The 20,845-nt window shown below is 36.7% G+C and overlaps 1 protein-coding gene across 1 annotated transcript in view; it reads right to left on the bottom strand.

The window, feature by feature from the left end:
- Nucleotides 1–20,845, bottom strand: part of dicer1 (dicer 1, ribonuclease type III) — a 76,645-nt gene that overhangs the window by 50,300 nt on the left and 5,500 nt on the right. The window contains exons 2-11 of the mRNA XM_062041230.1: nucleotides 20,264–20,310; nucleotides 17,165–17,253; nucleotides 16,849–17,049; nucleotides 13,807–13,969; nucleotides 11,307–11,437; nucleotides 8,789–8,923; nucleotides 8,265–8,425; nucleotides 8,001–8,169; nucleotides 1,776–2,248; nucleotides 547–679 (exon numbers count right to left, since the gene is read on the bottom strand). Coding sequence (XP_061897214.1) covers nucleotides 547–679; nucleotides 1,776–2,248; nucleotides 8,001–8,169; nucleotides 8,265–8,425; nucleotides 8,789–8,923; nucleotides 11,307–11,437; nucleotides 13,807–13,969; nucleotides 16,849–16,962 — 1,479 coding nt within the window. The 5' untranslated portion in view covers nucleotides 16,963–17,049; nucleotides 17,165–17,253; nucleotides 20,264–20,310. The remainder of the gene's footprint in view (nucleotides 1–546; nucleotides 680–1,775; nucleotides 2,249–8,000; nucleotides 8,170–8,264; nucleotides 8,426–8,788; nucleotides 8,924–11,306; nucleotides 11,438–13,806; nucleotides 13,970–16,848; nucleotides 17,050–17,164; nucleotides 17,254–20,263; nucleotides 20,311–20,845) is intronic.

Genomic DNA, 20,845 nt, shown 5'->3' with positions numbered 1-20,845 from the left:
TGACGCAAAAAAACATGATGCGCAAGTCTCAGAGTTTTGATTGATTGATAATTAAACTGCTGATAAATCCCTTAAATTCAATGTAAGTGATCTTACAGTTATACTGTAACATGGCAAATATTTTTAAAAGACCTGCGTGAACTCAATGAACTCGACCAAGTCTTACCTGCTCTCCCTCTCATTACCCGCTCAGTAGGGACTGTAAAAATTATCATTTTTGACAACTGTATCATAATCAATGTAGTTATTAATTATTGACCTATTCAAGGCTGTTATTACCCAACCTCAAATATTTCACTCTGCGACTTGTTTTTAGAAATATACATATTTTGCATTTTCTCCTTATAAAAAGGCCATGCAACATTAACATATAATTAAAAGTAAATGATGGATTATAGATCTGAAGTGTAAAAAGATTTTTGAAAGTAAAAACAAATGTTTGACTTTACAATGATTTGGCCCTTTTGGATCCTAAGAGTGTGTACAGTATAGCCAATTTTAACATGACACAAGGGTTTGGAAAACATTGTACAGTGTCTTACATACCTCTTCTTGCTTCCTGAATTCCACCTCCATTTGCTTGTTTCGTGGCTGGTTCTTGCCAATGCTATGGCCACTAATGAAGTTGTTGCTGATGTAAGCAAGTTCGGGATCCTGCTTCCCGGCCTCTTTGATCAGACTGACAAACAAACACGTCATGTTTACTTCACCACTGGTACAATGGTCTGATAAAATTGTGTTTACGTAATAGTCAGCGATACACTCTAATCTGTTAAAACTAGAGATGTCCGATAATGGCTTTTTTGCCGATATCCGATATTGTCCAACTCTTAATTACCGATTCTGAAATCAACCGATACCGATATATACAGTCGTGGAATTAACACATTATTATGCCTAATTTTGTTGTAATCCCCCCCTTGGATGCATTAAACAATGTAACAAGGTTTTTCAAAATAAATCAACTCAAGTTATGGAAAAAAAATGCCAACATGGCACTGCCATATTTATTATTGAAGTCACAAAGTGCATTATTTTTTTTAACATGCCTCAAAACAGCAGTTTGGAATTTGGGACATGCTCTTCCTGAGAGAGCATGAGGAGGTTGAGGTGGGCGGGGTTGAGTTGTGGGGGTGGGGGTCGCAGCGGGGGGTGTATATTGTAGCGTCCCGGAAGAGTTAGTGCTGCAAGGGGTTCTGGGTATTTGTTCTGTTGTGTTTATGTTGTGTTACGGTGGGGATGTCCTCCCGAAATGTGTTTGTCATTCTTGTTTGGTGTGGGTTCACAGTGTGGCGCATATTTGTAACAGTGTTAAAGTTGTCTATACGGCTACCCTCAGTGTGACCTGTATGGCTGTTGACCAAGTATGCCTTGCATTCACTTGTGTGTGTGAAAAGCCGTAAATATTATGTGACTGGGCCGGCATGTAAAGGCAGTGCCTTTAAGGTTTATTGGCGCTCTGTACTTCTCCCTACGTCCGTGTAGCGGCGTTTTAAAAAGTCATACATTTTACTTTTTGAAACCGATACCGATAATTTTGAAACCGATATCGATAATTTCCGGTATTACATTTTAAAGCATTTATCGGCCGATAATATCGGCAGTCCGATATTATCGGACATCTCTAGTTAAAACATATCTGGTATTTATTTTGGTTATTAATAGTGAACTTAAAACACTTCAATCCTGTGGTGCTCAAAATAGGGTGTAATCAGAAATAATATCCAGTCAGACTGTAACTCTCAAATTAAACTTGGCGTGTGTTTGAATCCTACCGATTGAGGACGACTGCTGTGTATCGCCTCTCCACAAAGATAATTCCACACAGTATGTTGGTGAACGGTGATGGAAAGTTGGCTTCGGGCCTCTCTTTGGTCTCCACCTCTTCGTCCTCGTCCTCGTCCTCAGAGTCACTCCAAGACACATAGTTGTCCTCGTTACGGTTGTTGTACCACTCCACACTTTCAAACTGCTGCCGTTCAAAGGGTTTGTATTCATGCAAGATCTCCAACAGACGGAGAACCTTTGGTGTGACAAACTTGAGGTCCAAAGAGGAAGGGGAGAAATGCTCCTCGCAAAGTGCGTGTACTTTTCGTAGAATTGTGTCGGTGAAGAGGAGAAACTTGCGGTTCAGTCCTCCCAGTTCATGCTTGATGTACTTCTGGAGCTCACGCACCATGATACCTGCTGCTTTATCTGCACACCAGGGCCCCAGCACCTGCAGCACAGCCCTGCAGTCACTTAGGACCTGGACAAGACACAGAGCATTTTAGTGTGTTGTGTTCTTCTATGGTTATTTGGTAAACATTAGGGCTGCAAATCTTTGGGTGTCCCACGATTCGATTCAATATCGATTCTTGGGGTCACGATTAGATTTTTTTTTCGATTCAACGCGATTCTCGACTCAAAAACGATATTTCTCCGATTCAAAACAATTGTCTTTTCATTCAATACATAGGATTTCAGCAGGATCTACCTCAGTCTGCTGACATGCAAGCAGAGTAGTAGATTTTTGTAAAAAGCTTTTAGAATTGTAAAGGACAATGTTTTATCAACTGATTGCAATAATGTAAATTTGTTTTAACTATTAAGTGAACCAAAAATATGACTTATTTTATCCTTGTGAAAATATTGGACACAGTGTGTTGTCAAACTTATGAGATGTGATGCAAGTGTAAGCCACTGTGACACTATTGTTCAATTTTTATTTATTTTTTAATAAATGTCTAATGATAATGTCAATGAGGGATTTTTAATCACTGCTCTGTTGAAATTGTTACTAATATTGATACTGTTGTTGATAATCATTTTTGTTTCACTACTTTTGGATTGTTCTGTGTCGTGTTTGTGTGTCCTCTCAATTGCTCTGTTTATTACAGTTCTGAGTGTTGCTGGGTCGGGTTTGGTTTTGGAATTTGATTGCATTGTTATGGTATTGCTGTGTATTGTTTTGTTGGATTGATTAATAAAAAAAATGAAAAAATAAAAAATAAAAAAAATTAATAAAAAATTGATTTTTGAAAAATGAGAATGTGAGAATGCCGATTTGAATTTGAATCGATTTTTTCCCACACCCCTAGTAAACATGCATTTTTTTTTAGGACTGGGTATTGTTATTCACTTTGAGTTCAATGTACTGAATACTTGGACACAATTAGTTCCAACAGGACAATGATCCTTAACACATCAAAACCAACTTTTAGGATAAAGCAGGCTATTTTTCAGTCTCCGTAAAGACCGCCAGGAAGCGCCAACCTCAACCCTATGGACCACGGGCCTCATGTAACAACAGTTGCATGGAATCCCTACTAAAAATGGACGTACGTTCGAATCCAAAAAACGATACACGCAAATAAAAATGATGTATTTGAGTGTTTGCACGCACAAATCCAAGCACACTTCTTTGTTACATCACAATCAACTTGAAATCGGCCGCAGACTCGGGCTTGGCTTGGCACGCCCAGACCATCGCCCCATTATGAAACACAAATCATATTCAAAGTAGTCATGTGCTTGAGCGCTGCACGGTCTGACCAATCACAAGTCAGTAGGAAGTATTTCTTTCACGTGTTTGGAGAAAACAGCAAAGCATTTGTCAGCCTGACACTGCAGTGTCTCCGAGAAATGAACGCAGGCTGAAATTAAAAAAGAAATGGTCGTGTCAGCAGTGTTTCCCATAAACTGCCATGATACCTGTGGCGGTGGGGGCGTGGCTATGGGCGTGGTCACCATGACATCGAGTAATTTGCATGATTTACTACAATGATATGATTTTCTCTAAAAAGGCTCAAAAAATGTATACTGACTAATTAATAATAACAGTTTTGTTTTAAAAGTCCATCCATCCATCCATCCATCCATTTTACAATATAATTACAACACTTTATGTACATATTTATATACAGATTTGAACAATAAGTTATTCACTGAAATATATTTATTAATTGTGGTTCTTACAAAAAATATATCTTATAAAATATAAAACCTAAAATGTCTCTTAAAGCTCTGCCCCTTTAATTAGTGCATACTAAATAATTTAACTTTAGCCTACTACTACAACCATATTATTTACCAGCAACATAAAGTGAAACAGAGGCAGAGGTGTCCTGCCACAGTCAGTAACAAATAAACAGAAAACAGTAGTGGTCAAATACAAATAAGGCAACAAGAGAAGTATCCTACACTTCTCTTTTGTAAAGTAAATCTGAACAGTCTATATGGGCATCTGCATCAACTATATGATTTGCCTGAGAAGCTGGACAGGACAAAAAGATACATTTTTAAAAAAAAGCCGAAAAATCTATTTGTGGCGGACGTAATTCTTTCATGGCGGGCCGCCACAAATAAATGAATGTGTGGGAAACACTGTGTCAGTAAGAATGTGAAAAAGATAGATGTGCGTGGGCAGAACGGACTCTGGGAAATTAGTGCTGCACCCTGTTTCAAAAGATGTGTCTCTGCAATGATACGTAAAACTTTAGAAGAGGTACTCTGATTACCCCAATGTAAAATCATTTGTCTAAACAGTAGCTTGCTCACATGAACCCCACCCCCCGAAAACTGTTCTGTTGATTGTAACTTGCATCTTAGTCGTAGTTATCATTGACAAATTTGGAGGTGTTGAATTGTAAGTATAATAATTATTGTAAAATCGCTAATGCTAATCAGTAGCATGTCATAAAAAAAACCCAATGTAAATTAACATCAAGCTAGCATATTTTTGGAAAAGTGGAGAAAAAAAAGGATTCGGTACCCATCCCTATTGAAAACCACTGTTTTAAAGGCCTACTGAAACCCACTACTACCGACCACGCAGTCTGATAGTTTATATATCAATGATGAAATCTTAACATTATAACACATGCCAATACGGCCGGGTTAACTTATAAAGTGACATTTTAAATTTGCCGCTAAACTTCCGGTTCGAAACGCCTCTGAGGATGACGTATGCGCGTGACGTAGCCCGACGAACACGGGTATGCCTTCCACATTGAAGCCGGTACGAAAAAGCTCTGTTTTCATTTCATAATTCCACAGTATTCTGGACATCTGTGTTCGTGAATCTGTTTCAATCATGTTCATTGCATTATGGAGAAGGAAGCCAAGCAAGCAAAGAAGAAAGTTGTCGGTGCGAAATGGACGTATTTTTCGAACGTAGTCAGCCACAACAGTACACAGCCGGCGCTTCTTTGTTTACATTCCCGAAAGATGCAGTCAAGATGGAAGAACTCGGATAACAGAGACTCTAACCAGGAGGACTTTTGATTTGGATACACAGACGCCTGTAGAGAACTGGGACAACACAGACTCTTACCAGGATTACTTTGATTTGGATGACAAAGACGCAGACGTGCTACTGTGAGTATGCAGCTTTGGCTTTTTTTTGCGTATGTACGTAACTTTTTTAAAATATATAAGCTTTATGAACCTTGGGTTAGGTGAACGGTCTTTTGGGCTGAGTGATTGTGTGTGTTGATCATGTGTTTGAATTGTATTGGCGTGTTCTATGGAGCTAGGAGCTAGCAGAGGAGCTAGGAGCTAGCATAACACGTACCGTACCGTAAGTGCGCGTCACGTACGTAACTTTTTAAAAATATATAAGCTTTATGAACCTTGGGTTAGGTGAACGGTCTTTTGGGCTGAGTGATTGTGTGTGTTGATCGGGTGTTTGAATTGTATTGGCGTGTTCTATGGAGCTAGGAGCTAGCAGAGGAGCTAGGAGCTAGCATAACAAACACGCAGGTGTTATTATGCAGGATTAATTTGTGGCATATTAAATATAAGCCTGGTTGTGTTGTGGCTAATAGAGTATATATATGTCTTGTGTTTATTTACTGTTGTAGTCATTCCCAGCTGAATATCAGGTACCGTGAGTATGCAGCCTTGGCTGCTAAACATTCGATAACTTGACCGTATGTGCGCGTCACGTACGTAACTTTTTAAAAATATATAAGCTTTATGAACCTTGGGTTAGGTAAACGGTCTTTTGGGCTGAGTGATTGTGTGTGTTGATCAGGTGTTTGAATTGTATTGGCGTGTTCTATGGAGCTAGGAGCTAGCAGAGGAGCTAGGAGCTAGCATAACAAACACGCAGGTGTTTTTATGCAGGATTAATTTGTGGCATATTAAATATAAGCCTGGTTGTGTTGTGGCTAATAGAGTATATATATGTCTTGTGTTTATTTACTGTTGTAGTCATTCCCAGCTGAATATCAGGTCACCCCCGGCTCTCACAGCATCTTCCCTATCTGAATAGCTTCAACTCCCCACTAGTCCTTCACTTGCACTTTACTCATCCACAAATCTTTCATCCTCGCTCAAATTAATGGGGAAATTGTCGCTTTCTCGGTCCGAATCTCTCTCACTTCATGCGGCCATCATTGTAAACAATAGGGAACTTTGCGTATATGTTCAACTGACTACGTCACGCTACTTCCGGTAGGTGCAAGCCTTTTTTTTATCAGATACCAAAAGTTGCAATCTTTATCGTCGTTGTTCTATACTAAATCCTTTCAGCAAAAATATGGCAATATCGCGAAATGATCAAGTATGACACATAGAATAGATCTGCTATCCCCGTTTAAATAAAAAAAATTCATTTCAGTAGGCCTTTAAAGGGTATACTAATGAGTGTGGGAGCTGGAAAAAGTAGGATGCTAAAAATCTACTACTTTAACATGAAATATGGACTTTTTTCCTCTCCACAACGTTAAATTCCTTATCAGCAACTACTGTACATCCGTGTCTGATTCCATTCAAAGTCACTACAAAAAAATGTTGTGGAACATCTCTTCACAACACATTTAACATGTTCAAGTTAACTAAAAACCTTGCATTGGATTAACTAAAAAAAATGGCATTTATTTATTTGGAGTGGGCATTCTCCTTTAACTTAAGCGCGGATGGTTACCTTAAATGCGGCGTGGGTTGCTATTCTGTCTGTGATCAGCGAAAAGGTGAGTGAGCAGACTGCAACTAGTGTTGCTTGCTTGCAAATTTCGGTTCAAAATAGATCCTAACAGAACTTAAAATAACAGCAGTTGCCAAGTTTAAGCAAATAAATTATGTGCATTAACAACATAATGAAAATTCAAAAGGTGGGATTTATCAATTTTTTTAAAATGATTCGTTTGACAGTACTGATATAATATATATATATATATATACACTATATATATATATATATATATATATATATATATATATATATATATATATATATATATATATATATATATATATATATATATATATATATATATATATATATATATATATATACACATATATATATATATACACATATATATATACATACATATATACATATATATACATATATATATATACATACATATATACATATATATACATACATATATACATATATATATATACATACATATATACATATATATATATATATATATATATATATATATATATATATATATATATATATATATATATATATATATATATATATATATATATATATATATATACACACACATATATATATATATATTTTAGGTGTGTGTATAAATGTATGTGTGTGTGTGTATGTATACGTATATATTATAAATAATGAAATACAATGAAATAATCACATATATAAATATCAAATATATATATATACTTTTAAACCTTTTTACATTGACATTATGAGCTGTTGTGTATAGAAATTTAGGGACAAAAACGGATTCATTCAATTTTGGAAAAAGGCTGTAAGATGACAAAATATGAAAAAAGTGAAGCGCTTTGAATACTTTCCAGATGCACTGTAGCTCATCTGCTGCTGAAAAGAAAAAAAACATTGCTCTAGACTATTTGTGAACTACACTTAAAAGGCAGGTCGTGCCATGAAATGAAAATGCTTTAAATACCAACAAATTCTACCAATTCTGCCAAGTGGAGGTGACACTTTTTTGAATACATTTGTCAAAATATTGGTGGAGTTGTCTGTATGTTTGAGGCTGTATATACAATTCTTCTCTGACCTGTCTGGAGATTGCTGTAGGGTCCCGGTCTTCCCTTAAAACAGAAACGTTACAGTCATCTAAGAAGTGGAGAGCTTCGTCCAACTCCACTTGAAGACGAGAAGAGAGCCCGGTCTTATCCACATAGGGACCGCAGTCTAAAACAACTTCTCTTGGCTGAGAGGCATATCTAGAAGAGACAAAGTGCACTAATATTTCAAAACTTGACTGTGTCATTCACATCGACAAAAAGATTCAACCAGAGATGTCATTGCGTCATCAGACCTGTCAAGAACTACAAGGTCCGTGGCAGTTTCAGCGTTGCTCTTCAGGACTTGCTCTAAATTCTGGATTTTGTGTTCAAGATCTGATGGATCACACTTTCCATTCAGAATTGCGGCAGTGAGACCCAAAATACGAGGATTGCACAAGCTGTCGTCAAAGAGCTGCCGAAAATGAAAAAAAGAGCAAAATCATTGTTAATCATCAAACCTGCACATTGACAAGATTGCAATCATATTGTCAGCCATGCATCTTCTGACAAGCAAACAGAAAAAAACCCTGATTTTTATACACTCATGATGGACATGTGTGGTATTTGTTTCGGGCTTTATTGATTTATTTGAACTCTACGGTTTTCAGGGTGGAATTATACAACATTCAGTTCTTAAATGCACTATCACCACCCAATGTAAGTAGGTTTATACCACAGCTGCCCAATATTAACATTTACGTTAATGAAGACATTATATTTTTAATTTCCACTGTAACAATTGCTAATTATATTGTAGATAGAGATCGAGACTTACCTTCATTATCTCACAGTAGGGGTGATCGGTGATGGCAAGATGACAATCATCAAAAACCACCAGGTTGATTTTTGACAATGGTAATATTTGTCTCTTCAATACGTGCAAGAATATATGGCAAGTCATAACCAGTACCTGTGAGATAATGTTCAGAACAGAGAGGTTATTGTCAAAATCGCACTATCAAGATTAGTCATAAAAATCATACAGGTACCATTGAAATTCAGTTTTATGAAATATAGGGTTTGAAAGTGTGATGTGGAAACGCATTGCATTGTGGGTCTTGCTGTACTGTGAATAGCTTACTTACACTTACATGTGCAAAGGCAAGACTCTGGGCTCAAGTTTTGTTTTGTTTTCTTTACCAAGTTCAAAACTTGGCGTGAACGGGCGGATTCATTAACTGCCACAATCGTGGTCATGTTAGGAAAAAAGGGATCTGGTGAGATTTTTCTAATTTCAAGCGTAAAAGCAAAGCCTTGAAGTCGGGTTATGAAGCTAATAAAGAGACAGCAAACAGCCTGAATAACAGTCGCGAGATGATCAAACTTCACTTTTAACGCCATCACCTGGTACATGCAGGTGTGTTCACGGCATTTTCAGAATGGTAAGTTTGAATCAAAGCATGTTTTATTCAGTTAAACACACAGCATTTATTTTGAAGAGGTTCATTTAGCCTACTGATGTGTATTTATAAATGGTTGATTTATATAGGCTAGTAACTTGTCAGGTACAAAACTTTACCTTACTAGCCTATATAAATCAACCATTTATATATAAACATAGCATTTAATCGGATGTTAGCGTTAGCCAAGCTAGCTGCGGGCAACAAACGTACAGTGTTATGGAAAAAAGCATGTTGCCTGTTTCCTTTTAGTCTTGGGTAAGCACAAACATCAATGACTATTATTTTCAGAGAGGTAGCGCAGTGATCAAAATATTTAAAAGTACCAATGGGCTTGTTTTTTCGGGGCTGTTTGGCGGCACTTTTACTTGACTCAAATTTCTTGTCTGTCAGATGTGCTCATAGTTTATATGAGTCAATTCCACCATTTTATTTCCATGTAGGAAGCCTTTGGAATAGTATACATTTATTACGGTCCCTTGCTTTTTGGTTTTGTTTTGAACAATCCATTTTAATCCATTTGGTTGCTTTCACATTGTGAACGAATCCTTTATCCAACTAAAGCTAAAGTTCCAATGATTGTCACACACACAAGGCTCGTGGTGAATGGTGGTGAATGTTTTCATCACACAATTTTTTTGTGATTGTGTGATGTACACTGCGGTGTAGACTAATGGGGATCCTTAATAAACTAAGCTAAACTAAACTTCACCCTTGCTCCTGATGGGTCGTGGTTAGTGCCTTGCATGGCAGCTCCCGCCATCAGTGTGTGAATGTGTGTGTGAACGGGTGAATGTGGAAATAGTGTCAAAGCGCTTTGAGTGCCTTGAAGGTAGAAAAGCAGTATACAACTATAACCCATTTACCATTTAAATGAACAGCATTGTATTATTAGCATCTCAATTGTTTTTAAAATGTAACTGTAATATCTAGTCGAAAAGCTGATTAACCAATAGGCGATGATTGTGATGATGCAGTCCTTTTGAATTCCACACATTTACATACTGTAGCTGAGGTATTTCAAGTCATCAGACATTATAGCCTAGGACTGGGCGATCCCAATAGACACATAATCAATATCAATAAAAAAATGTGTTTGATTATTTTTTTACATCGGAAAAAAACAAAGGTACAAAGCAAGGCTGATTGCATGAACAAAAGCAGCCGCTTACTGGTAACCGAGCAACATAGGAAGTGATCACTGATCAGTGGGAGTGAAGCACTAACAGCCAATCGGGTAACAATATCAATGATCAAGTTTGGTTGCACCATGTTGTTGTCTCAATGTTGACTTTTGAGTGAGAAAAGAAAGTAAATATGAATGCTGCAGAGAGCGAATACATTGTTGATAAAAGAGGAAGAGTCAGCTTGACAGGATGGCAGTTTTTTAGTTTTTTCAATTGTGGTCTGTAAATTATGCAAGGTGCTCGTTCCCACCAAGACCAGTAATACCACACCACCTTAGCCGTGCGCGTGTAACTTCCTGGCACTAAACCTGCAGAAAGTGGTTCTTCTCAGGTTTCTCTGTTTACATTTTCACACTTTGCGCTATTTCGTTACACTTTATTAAGCATTTCTTACTTAGTCTTTATTTTTGCACCCTCATTTTAAGAGGTTATTGTGAAGCGTTCAATGCAATTTTAGAATTATGTTTACATTGTTTTCAATGCTTGTGTTGACATTTCCTTTCTGCCTTGATAGCTGAGAGGATTATAATTAGAGGAAGGTTACATTTCAAATACATTTTTTTACATGAAATATATTTTTAAAATACCAATAATTATCGATGTTAACCGATACAAAACACTTACTTGTATATCTTGAAATTTTTTAGCCATATTGCCCAGCCCTAAGACATCATCCCTTGTTTTTACAGTTACCACACACACACACCTGATTGTTGATTATCTCTTCCTTCCAATGCTGGTAAGACCATGTTGAGGTCTCCTCTAAATCTGTATACTCTCCCACCTGGAGGTCCGAGTGAGTCCTGACCGCAGCCGCTTGCTGAACAACAGACAAGGCTGCACACAAGTAACAACAAAGTTCAAATGCATGTGTGAAGACAATGACATACAATTTAAAACAGTGATCTACAACATAAAACTGATGTAAAACAGAGTAATATGTTTTTTTTTACACACAATAGAAGGTCATTTTTTATAAGGATGTTGAATAAATTTATGCTATGAAAGTTTGTCAAATGTAACTGTGGAGGAACAACTGCAATTTAGTCGCATAGAACTCTCACATGCTGTGCCTCAAATGTAACTAGAGTGATGGCATTATAGTTGGTCACGCAGAAAGCATTTGTCTCAATTCCCCCTTTTAGGAGTGTAAAAGTACATATATTCATTATAGGATTTGTCAGTACGTCAATTTTGAGTTGGTACAGAGACGTAGTGATTTCCCACCATAGTACACATTAAAAGTGGGGGACAGGAAGTGGTAATGGTGTCAGGCGTCTACTTAGTACACAACTATGGTGGTACTGTACCTCGTGATACGAGTGCCCCATCTTACGGGTTTTCAGGGTATTTGGGCTGCAAGCAAAAATGCTGGTTACGAGCCTTCCCACCACTAGTTGGTATAGCCAATATCAGTGAACCCCTGCTACCCACTTGCCGGCCCGCAAGATCAGTGTGCTAAAATTAGCTGCATTTTTTTGATGAAACAAACTGTTGTTCTATATGTGTCCATTGGATGTCTCAATAGCAATACAAGTGTAACCCAAGTCACACATGACAGTATTTAAAGATGACGTGTCTGCTGACTTTTTAAGCGCCCTCTGGATTGGCTGCCGCTACTTCATTCAGCGCAGGTGCAAGTAATTAACTGCTCCTGTTGTGGCTGGCAGCAGATGGTGACCGTATCAACGCTCAATACCTTCTTTTTTTGTAAATTATCCACTTAACAGATCAAATAACGAAACTGTAAGATTCAAAGACTTAAGTCAACTTGACAATCATCTTTTTAGTTAGAGTTCCATGCAGCGCTTGCAAACGGTTGAATGCACGATGCGCACCCTGAAATCCATTGTAAAAATGTGTGTTTCTATATTTGTTGTGGTTGTTTTATTGTATTTTATGCTTAAATCTACTATTTTCACATTGGTTAAGTTTGAAGTTATGTTACCTTGATTTCCGCTATGGTGTCATTTTAAGAATTACCATACCATACCATACCAACTTTATTTATAAAGCCCTTTTTGTTTTGTTTATATTATAATTGTAATATTTCAATGGTGATAAATGAATGTGTTGTGGCAGTTGCGGATTTCGCCGATGTGGCGGTTTGGGGAAACAATCGATTGCTTTTCCAAACGTTTTTAATGGTGAACGGACATGAGAATCCTAAACAGGAAGTGCTTAAAGTTTAATGGCTTTGTAAAAACACTGAGACAAAGTCATTTCATTGTGTTTTTGAAACTGCACCATTTTTTCCCCTCAGAATTTTCAACTAACTAGAAGTTTTTTGCCAAGAGGATTATTTGTAATATGTACATTTTCAGAGTGAGCTTGTTTTATTTTTGGCCAAAGTAAGAAAGAAAACATTAAGCATTAAGTTTTAATGCAATTCTTTTACCAGTCTGGCCCGCATGGGAACAGATTGTCCTCCCTGCGGTGACTGAGCTAAAATGAGCTTGACACCCCTGATCTACTGTATAATTTTCCATATACCACTATCTAACAGTCTGTTTTTCATTTTAAAATGCATGTTACATGATACAATTGGGCTGTTTTGATGTGGGGGCCAAACACCTATTAAAATGAATTTTAATTCATTTCAGTGGGTGGCGCTGTACAAAAATAATAAAAACATTTCAATGTACGAGCTGCATCACAGAATCTACCACTGGTATCCCGAGGTACCGCAACCACTTCCTGTTTGGGAACACTTGGCCTTGCCGGTGAAATACATAAAGGCAAGTGCACAAGATGAAAGCAGTGTGCCGCAATTATTTAGTAGAGATGGTGAACTGAAACTACCATCCATTTTCTACCACTTACTAAACTTCACAACCAATATTTTTCTCAGCATACCCTACCAGCAGTTTGTTTCATTTTGAAAACTGTACTAAAGCTATTTACAAAAAAGCTAAGCAGTTTTCATTTACTATTGGTCTGCCACACTGTTCTCAAAACCAAATGTCACCTTTAAAACCGAGGTATGTACTGAACTGTGTTGATGGCGTAGCATGACACCCCTGATTAGTATGTATTAGGAGCGTAACAATAATTTGTAATATTAATAACCGGGGTAAAACTCTCAATGGCTAGTTTTAATGATTTAAACTAAAATGATGGAAAAAGTGTGATTGTCAAATCCCTGACAAAAAAAAAACATATGCCTTGGCTAGACAGAGAGAACATTCAGTTAGTTTTGCAAGTACCTGAGTCCACAAGAAACACCGTCCTTCTTGCATTTCCTTGGTACTGTCCACGGATTTGGTGAGAGAGCTCCTTTGTAAGGAGAACTGCAATAAAGGTCTTCCCTGAGCCGGTGTTCAAGCAGACAATAGTATTATGCTCAAGAGCTGCTTCTAGAAGTTCTACCTGCAGAGAAAAGTTTAGAATAATAATCAGCGGTTACAAAAGAATAAAAAAAGAAAAAAATTATATATATATATATATATATATATATATACTCACATACACACACATAATAAGTACATATAACTAATATACAGTATATATACACTACCGTTCAAAAGTTTGGGGTCGCATTGAAATGTCCTTATTTTTGAAGGAAAAGCACTGTACTTTTCAATGAAGATAACTTTAAACTAGTCTTAACTTTAAAGAAATACACTCTATACATTGCTAATGTGGTAAATGACTATTCTAGCTGCAAATGTCTGCTTTTTGGTGCAATATCTACATAGGTGTATAGAGGCCCATTTCCAGCAACTATCACTCCAGTGTTCTAATGGTACAATGTGTTTGCTCATTGGCTCAGAAGGCTAATTGATGATTAGAAATCCCTTGTGCAATCATGTTCACACATCTGAAAACAGTTTAGCTCGTTACAGAAGCTACAAAACTGACCTTCCTTTGAGCAGATTGAGTTTCTGGAGCATCACATTTGTGGGGTCAAATAAACGCTCAAAATGGCCAGAAAAAGAGAACTTTCCTCTGAAACTCGACAGTCTATTCTTGTTCTTAGAAATGAAGGCTATTCCACAAAATTGTTTGGGTGAAACCAAACTTTTGAACGGTAGTGTATATCAAGAGGCAATTTTTGTATCGGTTTGTTGTCACAACCTGTCAGGCGACCACTTCTCAAACCAAACACACACTTCCGGCTTCAAAATAAAAGCTCATGAAAATGAAACATGGCTTACATCACAATCATGCTTTCATTGTCCAAGATGTTCTGTAATGTAATCTGTGATATTTCTACCTAAACAAATGCTAGTACATCAGTTGAAGAATATAGGGGGTATTGTTTTGGCTGGCTGCAGTATTGTGTATATTCTTTTATAACATGTTTTGGTTGATAGTCCTCAATTACAGAATGTTTAACAGGCTGAATACTACAATTTATTAATAGATAGAGAAGGTTAACTAAAGACATTGTCATGCAGCAATATGAATACCATTACCGTATTTTCCGCACCATAAGCCGCACCTAAAAACCACAATTTTTGTCAAAAGCAGACAGTGCGGCTAATAACCCGGTGCGCCTTATATATGGATTAATATTCATATTTATTTTCATAAGGTTTAGGTCTCGCAACTACGGTAAACAGTCGCCATCTTTTTTCCCCGTAAAAGAGGAAGCGCTTCTTCTTCTACGGTAAGCAACCGCCCCCATAGAAGAGGAAGCGCTTCTTCTTCTACTGTAAGCAACCGCCAAGGTGAGCACCCGCCCCCGGAGAAGAAGAAGCTCGCGGATATTTAATTTCATTTGTTTTTCTGTAAAGACAACAAAATGTCTCCTACTAAGAGACACGTGTACAAGGTTCCACTGACTTTTGATATTCCTGTGAACCGCACTGTGGATACAACGGGAGCACGTACGGTGAATATTCGCACCACAGGGAATGAGAAGTCGTCCTACTGTGGTTCTAGCTTGCCATGCTAACGGCCAGAAACTTCCACCCACGGTGATATTCAAAAGGAAGACCTTGCCAAAAGAGAACTTTCCAGCCGGCGTCATCATAAAAGCTAACTCGAAGGGATGGATGCATGAAGAAAAGATGAGCGAGTGGTTGATAGACGTTTACGCGAAGACACCGGGTGACTTTTTTCACGCAGCGCCGTTCCTGTTGATCTACGACTGCATGCGCGTCCACATCACAGATGGTGTCAAAAAACAAGTGAAGCACACCGAAGAAGAATAATTCGAGGGATTTGTAGATGAGTAATAACTTCAGAAAGTGAGCTTTAAATGTTTATTTTGTGTGTTGTGTGACACTAACGTATGAGCAACGTTGAGTTATTGATGTTGCTATTGCTCTGCACTATTTTGAGTGTTAATATTTTTGTGATTGCACATTTGTACATTACATTTTGGGAGTGAACAGAGTTGTTAGAACGCTGGTTTGTAATATATTATTAAAGTTTGACTGACCTATCTGACTGTTTTGTTGACATTCCCTTTAGCGTAGCGTAGGTGCGGCTAATAGCACGGGGCGGCTAACAGGTAAACAAAGTTTTGAAATATGCCGTTCATTAAACGTGCGGCTAATAACACGGGGCGCCTTATGGTGCGGAAAATACGGTAACTTGTACAAAACACAATGTACAGACTATCAGAAGGATTTATTTTGGTAGAAATATAGCAGATTACATTACCAAACATATTTGACAATCAAACCATAACTGTAACAATCCACATGTTGTGTTATTAATGCACCAAACTAGCATCTAAACAAGGAAGTGTAGCTCCTCTCCTCTGAATGCAAGTCCTACAACAAGAATTTACATTTTGTCGGGGATACACCAACGCACTATTTTTTTTAATTGTCATTAAAGCATGTTTTTCCATTTTGTGTTGAGCTGTGTAAAATGAGCATAATATTTAAGAAAGATGCCATGAAAGCAAACACATTTTTCAGTCAGTTTTAAAAACTTGATTATATGCCTATGGTACATCTATTAATGATGTACAATTGTATCTATCTGCGATTCATTTTGAGTTAACTATAAACAAAATGCAAATAATGGTGATTAAATATTTCAATCATTTACCAGCCCTAATATTACCTCAGGAACACAAAAGCAGCAGTAAAATGTGTAGATGCAACAACATCTGTATGCAAATTGAAGCTGCAAGCGATTGGTTTTCAACACAAACAACCAATAAGTGAGTTTCACTACCAAGTCTTCAGGAAAAAAATAGGAATATAAAATTATACTATAAGACTTGCTGCTAGGAAGTTGTACAGTGTTGCAAACCAAATCCATAAGCACATCAAATTACTGCTTACCTGATATTTTCTAGGTGTATAGATGTCATCGTGAATCGCCTCTTGTTGCCATGGAAGGCCAAAAAAAGGCCCCATGGGAGACGTGGCAGGGGTGACAAGCTGCAGGCCTGCCATGCTTTCAAGAGGTGGAGATGAGTGGGCAGAGCTCCTCCCGTCGTCCACTTTATTTCATTTCATACCATGGTCTCTTTCACAATGTCACTAGGAAGGGGAGGAGGACATTGCGTTAATCTACAAGAAAGAGCTACAACTTGAGAGAAGCCCGCAGAGTAAAAGTTAATGACCGATGAGCGAAAACCTTTCAAAATCAACTTACAAAGAGTTGTAGTGGAGACCTGGATTAGGAGAAAATTCATGATGCAACCTATGTAGTACTGCCTCAGGCTTCTCTGCAAAAGAACAAGCCTAAGGAACAAACATACTGACAATGAAACATCGATATGCTTATTCACTCAGCTTGAAGTCAGAAAATCCTCTTTAAAGTGGAACTGCACTTTTTTTGGAATTGTGCCTTTCGTTCACAACCATCATGAAAGACATGACAACAAATGTATTTTTTCTTTTGCATTCTAACTTGTACCGTATTTTTTGGACTACAAGTCGCAGTTTTTTTTCATAGTTTGGCCGGGGGTGCGACTTATATTCAGGAGCGACTTATGTGTGAAATTATTAACACATTACCGTAAAATATCAAATAATTTTCATTATTCACGTAAGAGACTAGACGTATAAGATTGCATGGGATTTAGCGATTAGGAGTGACAGATTGTTTGGTAAATGTATAGCATGTTCTATATGTTATAGTTATTTGAATGACTCTTACCATAATATGTTACGTTAACATACCAGGCACGTTCTCAGTTGGTTATTTATGCCTCATATAACGTACACTTATTCAGCCTGTCGTTCACTATTCTTTATTTATTTTTAATTGCCTTTCAAATGTATATTCTTGGTGTTGGGTTTTATCAAATACATTTCCCCAAAAAATGCGACTTATACTCCAGTGCGACTTATATGTGTTTTTTTCCTTCTTTATTATGCATTTTCGGTCTGTGCGACTTATACTCCGGAGCGACTTATACTCCGAAAAATACGGTAAATAAACTTCAATAAAAGTCCGCTTACAGCGGTGCCAATGCAGAGGTCCCTCTATTTCGACAATAAAAAACCATCACAAAAGTGCCAACAAAACTACATTTACATTTCGTGACTTGAATATTAACCAAGTATTAGTGATGTTATTATAAGCGTTAACACAGGCAAACTATTTATAGCTGCGCCGTGATCACCAGCTTGCGTGCCTATGTTGACATGATCGACAGATCAGCTGCTTCCTCGCTTCCTTTCCTTGTCAAGACTTTATTTTAGATCATAAATCACGCCTCTCACCTGGATAGTACAACAATGAGAATGTGGTACAGTTTGATAGCCAATTTAGACGTGAGAATGGCGAGAACGACACGAAAAGGCACTTGGTTCCACCCCCCCTTTTCTTTGCGAGGATTATGAGTCATTCTTCATCGAAATGGGAAAATATGAACATCCTAGCAGTCGGCATCCGAATGACAGCAGACATTGCACAGTAAGGGATGTTTGATTATGTTTGTTGGGTCTCATGAAGTCTGCAGGACGTAATAATCAGTGATGATGTTGACCCCGAAAGGGACAAGCGGTAGAAAATGGATGGATGTTGGGAAAAAAAAAAAAGTGAACGTTGTGATGCGTTTATTAAAAAGTGTTATTATAAATGTGCCTGTTACTACATTACATATATACTTACATCATATATATAAAACCTTAATGGAGGTGTTTGGATGTTTTTTTAAGGGCTTTATAGGCAGAATAGAGCGGCTTCCATAAACTCCATTGTAATTGGCCTTTTGACTCTATTTAATACATAGAATGCATTCAAAAAAAATACACCTGTCGTCATGTCTTTCATATTGATTGCGAAGGATAGGCAAAATGTATATATAGTGGCCATTAACAGTTAGTTTCTACAGCAGAGATACCCAAAGTGCGGCACAGCGGCCATCTGTGGCCTGTGACTCGATTGTCTTTGGCACTAGACACATTACAAAAAAACAACAAAGAAAAAACCACTAGCAAAAATTGGGGGAAAAAGCAAGAAGCACCATGAGAAAAACCCAAATTGTTGACATCAGCCAATAACGACACAAAGCTTTAATGAAAAATATTTGTATATATATATATACTGTATATACATACATATTAGGGCTGCAACTAACGATTAATTTGATAATCGATTAATCTGTCGATTATTACTTCGATTGATCGATTAATAATCGGATAAAAGAGAAAAACTACATTTCTATCCTATCCAGTATTTTATTGAAAAAAAACAGCATACTGGCACCATACTTATTTTGATTATTGTTTCTCAGCTGTTTGTAAATGTTGCAGTTTATTAAACTTTTTTTTTTTTTAAATAAAAAATAAAAACTTGTTGGATGCATAGCATAGATCCAACAAATCGATGACTAAATTAATCAGCAACTATTTTAATAATCGATTTTAATCGATTTAATCGATTAGTTGTTGCAGCCCTAAAACATATATATACATACATATACCGGTACATACATACATTATATATATATATATATATATATATATATATATATATATATATATATATATATATATATATATATATATATATATATATATATATATATATATATACACACATATATATATATATATAAACATACATACATTTGTATGTATATGTGTATATATATATACATACAGTATATACTGTATATATACACACGTGTATATATGTGTATATATATATATATATATATTTATATATACAGTATATATGTGTGTGTGTCAATATGTGTGTGTGTGTGAGTGTATATAAAGGCTGGAGACCACTGCGCTCCAATATAGTTTTTTTTAAAAATCGCTTAGCGACAAATTTAATGACTTTCTTTGGTCATTTTGGTTTTATCACTCTTTTTAACCAGCAGTGGGTCTGAAGGCACTTAGAGGAAACTGTCTTTCTTGCGACATTAAAAAACACACCAAAAAAAAGCAGCAGAAGAAAGTTCATTTGTATGTTTAAACATATTTGTTATGCTTTTCTTTTTTTTTTGTCTTTTATCTTCAAATGCGTCCATAATAAATATTATGCTGTAATGCCATGATGTCTTTTGGGTTCCAATCGAAATAGCCTTTCTGTGTTTATCCTATCTTTAAAAAGGCAAACCCAATCTAATTGTTTACAGTTACATTACATTTTAAAAATCTGTGTTTAACTTAATTCATGCAATAATTATTGTTTTTTTAGCGCATGTATGTAAACATAGTGACTGGATACGGCCAACTGAATGATGCTACACCTCGAAGAAACACAAAAACGTATATCATTGTAATGTCTTACCTTTCCACATCTTCAAATGGTTGGGTCTTAGACAAATTTGTTCAGCTCTGCAAAAACAAAATCAGACATTTAAAATTGGAGTGCAAAGGTCAAGGATAAATGAAGCACTAAAGACATTTAGTACAAGCATACAAAACAATGGCATTCACATAAAAGCAATAATGTGTTTAAAAAAAACTGATTCTGTCTTTGACCTAAATTTTACAGAAATGCAGCCAGTTAGGTGTTGAGATGGCATTTTTGTTTCGTTTTATCATTTGTCTATGCATGGTGCAATTGTATGTGCACAATATGTATATTTTTTGTTTTTTACTTTTGTAGCTGTATGTAGTGATGACGCCGCTAAAGTTGCATCAGCTCTGTACTCTTTAATGTCCTTTGTGTTTGTTCTTTTAAATGTTTCCGTCTTATTTTCACCTTGATTTTTGTGGACTTTCTGAATCTGCATATATCCTATAACGTGTTTAAGGGAAACAGCACTTTTTTCCATTTTCATATCGTTCACAATCCCTATGTAAGACAAGAAAACATGTCTTTCTTTTTTAATGCATTCTGAGGACCTGATTTACTAAAAGCTTGCAT

Source organism: Entelurus aequoreus, linkage group LG03 (assembly GCF_033978785.1).
Source record: "Entelurus aequoreus isolate RoL-2023_Sb linkage group LG03, RoL_Eaeq_v1.1, whole genome shotgun sequence".
NCBI lineage: Eukaryota > Metazoa > Chordata > Actinopteri > Syngnathiformes > Syngnathidae > Entelurus > Entelurus aequoreus.
This window is presented reverse-complemented; position numbering and strand designations above follow the sequence as displayed.